The sequence below is a fragment of the Urocampus carinirostris genome, chromosome 5 (assembly GCF_059441175.1).
Source record: "Urocampus carinirostris isolate Australia breed hairy pipefish chromosome 5, RoL_Ucar_1.0, whole genome shotgun sequence".
Classification (NCBI taxonomy): domain Eukaryota; kingdom Metazoa; phylum Chordata; class Actinopteri; order Syngnathiformes; family Syngnathidae; genus Urocampus; species Urocampus carinirostris.
The window spans coordinates 14,495,256-14,502,552 of NC_142353.1; the positions used below are offsets into that span (position 1 = coordinate 14,495,256).

Consider the following 7,297-nt stretch of genomic DNA (forward strand, 5'->3'; position numbering starts at 1 on the left):
AACGCTCTGGGGTTTCCTGTTCTGTTCTGGTCCTTCTGACAAAAACACTTTTTTCCCAATACCATATTACCTGTTTACAAAAAAAAGTTACAATTTATGGTCAAACATGATTAGGATTGATATATTAAATATTCTATAGGATACGTTGAGCTTCACAGCATTTTTATTTATTCCCCAACATAGTGCAACTTCTGTGTTTACACTTGAAAAAAAAAGAACTGAGTTAGCGAGTTGTCTAAAAATATATAGACAGAGTCAGGCACACAGAAACCTTGGAGATGCAATGTGTTAAAAATTCTCTAAAAAAATTATCCTGGCTCTGATTGTGAAAATTGGAAGTCCGAGGACTTCCAAAAATCTTTCATTTTATCACTGATTGAATTCACAGTACACATGCTCTGCTTGTCAGAATTTTCTGTGTCATAACCATGCATGGGCGGCTTTTCTCCATCACGACATCAAAAGGGAGAAAGTTTTCAGATTTTTGATTGAATTGTTCCTGCCGAAGGAAATAAGTGAGTGTAAAACCCATTTTCAAGGTCAACAGTGCAAATCAGACGCATTCATCTTATGGTTGTACTCTGAAGATTTATTCTTTTCATCTTAAAGCGTGCTGCACCGTGAAAAAATTAATAAAATAATATCCACTGTTATTAATCAAAACTCATTTTCATCACCTTTGTTAACAGAGGTTACATAATCGTAATCAACAGTGTCTTCGAGCTGCAATAATAACATCATCAATTTCATGTCGTCAGTGGTTTTTAATTTAACGGCAAATAACTAATGAGGAGATGAATTATTTAATCCGTCTTGGTCATTCTATTGACTGCTGAATATATTGCAAATATTAGCGCGAAAAACAAGTCGGTAATTGCATTTCATAAAATCTTTATTCCAACATACTTTTATACACAAAGAAAATTTTCCATCCATAAAAAGGACAACAGGCACTTGATGGGCTGGTTGCTGACCGGCAAGAACAGCTGGACGTGTTGTATTTGAAGGGCCTCGTGATTGATTAATTTTATTGTTCTATTCATCATCTAATAATCTCCTGTCCATAGGCAATTACTGTGCGACTGGCAGCAGTCTGAATGAAGATGTTCAGTTCCCATTGTCACGGCGAATGGCCTTCAAGTGTGCACCAGGTCTCGGAAAATGCGTCCACACATCGATTCCACTTGAACTGATAAACACTGCCACACAAATGCAATTGCTGATGTATTTTGGAGCATTTGAGGAACCGGTAGGTTTTTTCCCTTTCGCACATACTCGGTTTTGGTTTTTATTTGGGTTCTCGTGGCAACAAGATCGCGGGCAATTTTGTCAACTCCCTCTAAACGGGGTTTATGAAATGTAAAGTAAAAGCAAATATCTTGACCTACAGTATTTTTTTTAAATGCACACATATGGGATAGTTCATTTATTTTGCTTATAATTCATATCAATATTGTTGCGTTATACAGTATAATAGACAATATCTCTTAAATGTTCAATGCATGTTTTTGTCTTGCGACTAACTTCGGCTTTCAATGAGTATTTCTATAACATAATACCATGTCGAAAATTATCGATTCATTATTGGTCAATCAAATAGGATTTTATTTGAAATCCTTTTTTTTGTATAATATCACGTTATTTTAAATTAAAACTATAAAAAGACACACATTAATCACAATTCAGATACTTCTTTGGAACATTTAATGTCATATAACATGCAAACATACAATTTTTCGTGATAGTAGTTTCAATGACAATAAAGACAATTCAAATTAAAGTTCCTCCACAAACAGGTCCGTTATTTGAGATTTTTTAATTACATTTTAAATTTTTTAAATAAAAGTCATTTATTAGGGTTATCCATATGTTTTCCCATTTTGGCAAGAACCTAAAGGTCTTATTTATCAGAACACAATAGAAATTTAAAACAATAGATGTATAATATTATTTCTGATCTAAAGGGTAACTAAGCAGTTATTGATTATTTTATTAAAGAAACTTGATCAATCGATTGGTATTTGCAGCTCCTTTCCAACCTTAAGATACAAGATGATACAGTAAGTGCAGTTCAAAAGTCGAAACTCTTATTACATATTTAATGGTTGTTGGTTGGTCAGTCGGTCAGTCGGTCCGTTGGTCGGTTGGTCTGTCAGTTGGTTGGTCAGTTGGTCGGTCGATTTTTTGGTTGATTAGATCCCTTAACCACTAGTGTGGTAGGGGCACCATTTCCTGTGGTGTGCCTTGGGCAAGTAAAGCCTGGTGGCGCCCATCCCTCTCCAGGCCAACATATTAAATACATGCCAAAAAATAAAATAAATCAACAAATTACCTTTAAAAAGTGTTATTGTTTAGGTGTTTTCAATCAGACATATGTTACATTAATTGGAATCTTTATTATTTACATGTTGTTTTTCTCATTGCATCACTTTGTTATTCTGAACTTTTCTTTCCTCCTTAGCGATTAACATTCACATCAACACATTATTCCCCACTGTGGTTTTTTGACACTGACTTGCACAGAACACAAACGTGACATATTTTCCTTTTTTTCTCTCTTTTAGGGTGATGAATTTTAGATGAGCTTGCACAACTATGCAAAGCATGTGCTCAGACACTCATGAATGTCATCGCCAGCAGTTTTGGTTGTTTGGATGTGACAATTGTTTGCATTTTCATTATTTTATTATTTTCGTGTCGCCCATTTTAAACGAGCAATTTAAAAGGCATGTGGGTCAAAAGTAACACAATTTAGATCAAGGATGGACATTGCGTTAATTTGAAACAATGCAAATGATAGTTATGTATTTACTAATCTTCAAACAGGTTGAACTGTGAATTTTGGTTGTTTTAGAGATAGATTCAAGAGCAAGAATGAACAATTTCTTTAAAACAGAACCATTCGGTTAATGCGGCCTGGAACTTCCCCATTTACTGGGCCAACCTAGGATCCAGTCGAAATAGAGATAATAGCGCAAATATAGTTATTGTATAATTCCTACAGTGTTTGCTTGCAAATGCCACACTTTTGAAAAAAATCACTGGGTTTTACGTTATGTCTAATATATTTGAAATGTAAATGCAACTGACAAACTTACTTATTATTACTGGCCAAGTTACATGTCTTTGTTTGAAAATATGGCCCAACCGACTTCGTAGTGTGATTTAAATATCTACCAAAATTATTTTGCTTTAAAAGACGTGCAAAAAATTTGCTTGTTTTGTTAAAACCAATGCAATAAATTTGTATTTGGAAGAAAAGTCTTAATGCAAAAAGCAACCATGTAATGCCTGAGCCATTTTGTTTAATGTGTTATACCAATAAATCCCTCAGACCCGGGTCATGTTGTATAAATGTTGAATTAATATTGAAGCAAGTGGTAATTTGATTACACTTGTGACCAAATTTGGGTTATTCATGACCCAATGTTTTCAGAATGCTGGTGTATTCTTCCAGTGAAGTCAGGATTGCCGAGGGCATGTTATTGTACACAAAATTTCGGCGCAGGATGTTGTTGTTGGTGTTGTTGTTGTGCAACATTGAAGTTTATCTGTTTTGGAGAACTTTAAATGTGCGTGGAGACCCTGCCGTCAACAGAGCTGGACCGGGACAGATAGCGGCTGGTGGTGCGGCCGTCTTCTCCCATGGCGTTCTCCATCTTAGAAAGCAAAGAGATCTTGCACCGCTGCTGGAAGTCGTTGCCCATGAAGACATAGAGCACCGGGTTGAAAAAACTGTTGGCTGCCGCAAGGCACGTTCCGATTTGCTGGCCCACGCCCAAGATATAGTAGCTGTGATTTTTGTGGTTGATCTCAAGCAGGTTGAACACGTGGTAGGGCAGCCAGCAGACAAAGAACGTAACGATGAGTGCCGTCATGACTTTGAAGGGTTTGGATGATTTGGTCATCCTGTTTGTGCGGAGTTTCAGAATGATGACCGAGTAGCAAACACTGATGATGACAAAAGGCACGGCGAAACCGGCCACAAAGCGGCTAAAGACGATGATTTGGTGTCCATGCATGTGTGAGGTGTAGTTGTTATAGCACACGCTGGCACCAAACTGATTCTGAACTTCACGGAAGACGGCTGAGGGGAGGCTTAGCCCAACGGACAGAACCCAAGCCAGGATGACCACCGCTGATGCCTTGCGCACCGTGCGGTGGTTCTGCGCCCAGACGGGGAAGACGACAGACACGCAGCGGTCTGCACTGATGACCACCAGGAGGAAGATGCTGCTGAACATGTTGAGGAACAGCACGGACGAGGTAAACTTGCACAGAAAGAGTCCGAAGATCCACCTTCCCATGGCCATGTTGGTGATGATGAAAGGCAGGAAGGCGCAGAAGACAAAATCCGAGATGGCCAGACTCAGGTACCACGTGGTGTTGACCGTCTTCTTCATCTTAAAGCCAGAGATCCAGATGACCAGTGCATTGCCGCAGAAGCCCAGCAGGAAAATAGAAGCGCTAATCACCACCAAAGACACACAAAGACGATCTTCAAAGCAGATGGACTTGTGCTGAAACACAGACTCCTCGTGTACCAGATTCTCCTCGTAGGTGTAGTTGCCGAAATCATCGTAAATAAACTCTTCCATCTTTCTCTCCACTGGGGGAATTAGATTACTGCGGGAAAAGGGTAAAAAAAGCATGTGAGGAAATGCAACTTGACAGCTAGATATGTTGGAGTCTGAACCTGCCTCTGCTGTGGACTCGATGCTGTCCAGAGACGAGTGACAGCGGATCTTAGTCGCCTCCTTCATGATATATTTCGATCAGGTGACCGGACAGTTTCCCAACGCTGCCATTGCCCGGCCCGCAAACACTTTCAGTACTGCTATTTCAGATGACGTTTTGAAATGACACACAAAATGCAGAAGTCTATTAAAAGACAACAACAAACAATAATCAATAATACAAAAAAAAAAGACGAGATGGCATAAACCAAAATACTGCCAACCTCCGACCTCCCAAAAAAAGAGTTAAACAATCTTGCTCCTTTGCTTCCTTGTAAACATGGAATGTATGAAATATTCACTCGCTCTGTTGTCAGAGTTTTTGGGGATGGCTCTGATGTTTAGGGAATTGGATGCTTCTGTGTTGTGTGCCAGAGGCCTCTTGTCAGCCACATGTGTTTGTTCAAAGCTGACAGAAGACAGCACATGGGAGCAGCATGCTCAGAAAACCATAAAGCATTGAGCAGTTCGGAAATAAAACTCTGCTTTCAAACCCATTTACACATGTGGACGATAAGTGCTGCGTTCTTGTTTGTGATAACGACGGATGTCCACGATAAGATCTGAGAACCGCTAATTTTTTGAGTGGGTGGGGCAAATAAATAATTGAATCATAAAGTGTCTTGAGAAGGGCCAGTTTAGTGGGCTCGGGCATATGGTTTGGATGACTCCTGGATACCTCCCTGAAGAGGTATTCCATATCCCCCCAGCAGGATACCCTGAGGACAACTCAAGGCACAAGACTGACGTGGGAACGTTTGAGCATATTACTCCTGTATTGGCCAACTTGAACTGTGACTTTAAGGTTCTCTTACTCGCATACAAATGTTTGCATGGACTTGCGCCCTCTTATCTCTCATATTTGATTTCCTCGTATGTTCCTGCACGGAGCCTCCGCTCTGAAAATGCCGGTCTACTTGTGACTCCAAGAGCCAAGAAGAAGTGTGCAGGCGTTCTCCTTCCGGGCTCGGTGCTGTGGAATGCTCCGCCTCCGGAGATGAAATCTGCAACCTCCGTTTAAGTTTTTAAATCTAGACTTGAGATCCACTTCTACTCAATCGCTTATAATTGATGCCCACCTCATATTTTGTATTTTCCTGGCTTTTTCCGACTGCCTGGTTGGTGGTGATACAAGGGAGAAGAATGATTTGAGATGAGTCAGTGGACCAGCGTCTGACCTGAAGCATGTCAACGCCTGCATCGACCAGCTGGCAGAGATGGGAAGCTGCGTCGTTGCTGTTATGGACTTTTTGGACTAGTTTACAGGCTTGAGGCTGTCATGCACTTTCCAGACAAATTTCAACATGTTACCCAATGTTCTCTTTTACTGATCTTTACTACATTTGTGTACTGTGACCCATGCTAAATCTATTCCACCCTGGTCATCCTGGAAGAGAAATTACCACTTGTGAGGCCCCTTCTCAAGGTTTCTTTTTTCCTCACGCTGAAGTTTTGGGTTTTTCCTTGCCCGCATGTTGGTTTAAGATCAGGCAATGGTGACATTGTAATCCTGTGCAGTCCTTTGAGACATTTTTGTGGTTAAGGACTATAGAGAAGCATAATTTAGCGCTAAATACTCATCCGGGCGTAACCAAGTTTCACAAAGACCGATACAGTTAAGTTTATAATCACGAATAATGTTATCAACAAGTAAAGCTTTTGGAGCAAGCGATTTAATATTTAACAGACCCAATTTTAGCTTTGCTGAATCATTTGACTTAGCTGAACTCTTTGTAGTCTTTGTCGAGATCTTCAAAAGATGCCGCGGTTGTTGCTTTTCGTGCGCGCTGAGTGTAAAGCTTCGGTTGTCCGGCGAGAAAATTACTAGAACCGCTTTCTTCCATCTTCGTAACATTGCTAAAATCCGTTCAATACTGTCTCAGTCTGATGCGGAAATTATAATTCATGCGTTTGTCACCTCCCGTCTCTATTACTGTAATGCACTACTCTCTGGTCTCCCGAAGTCTAGAATCAAGTCACTTCAGCTGGTACAAAATGCCGCAGCGAGGCTTTTAACTAGGACAAAAAAGTACGATCACATAACACCGATTTTGGCTAACCTGCATTGGCTCCCAGTTAGCCATAGATGTGATTTCAAGGTTCTCTTAGTATTGTACAAAATCATACATGGACTTGCTCCCTCTTATCTTTCAGATCTGATTTGCCCCTACGTCCCGGTCCGAAGCCTACGATCTGAGAGTGCCGGTCTTCTGGTGATCCCAAGAGCAAAGAAGTGTTCTGCTGGTTCGAGAGCGTTCTCCATCCGGGCACCGGTGCTGTGGAATGCTCTTCCCCCTGAGATCCGATCTGCAACCTCAGTGGAAATGTTTAAATCTAAACTTAAAACTCACTTCTACTCCATAGCATATGAATAACCTACTCTTCTCGTCGGCTGAAAAATAGTCTGTGTAATATAGTGTAATAATCTGTGAAGCCCTTTGAGACTCTTTGTGATTTAGGGCTATACAAATAAAAATGACTTGACTTGACTTGACTAGAAATAAATTTGACCTGACTTGACTTGACTTGGAACGCCTGAGGATCATGCTGGATGAGTTCAA

The 7,297-nt window shown here is 40.3% G+C and overlaps 1 protein-coding gene across 1 annotated transcript; it reads right to left on the reverse strand.

Moving 5' to 3' along the window:
- Positions 1 to 955: 955 nt before the first annotated feature.
- On the reverse strand, positions 956 to 4,725 carry cmklr1 (chemokine-like receptor 1). Its single transcript, XM_088335867.1, has 2 exons — positions 4,701 to 4,725; positions 956 to 4,626 (listed from the first exon to the last, which is right to left on the reverse strand). The coding sequence occupies exon 2, from the start codon at positions 4,596 to 4,598 to the stop codon at positions 3,567 to 3,569; it is 1,032 nt and encodes a 343-aa protein (XP_088191993.1). The 5' UTR covers positions 4,599 to 4,626; positions 4,701 to 4,725; the 3' UTR covers positions 956 to 3,566.
- Between the last annotated feature and the right edge of the window lie 2,572 nt (positions 4,726 to 7,297).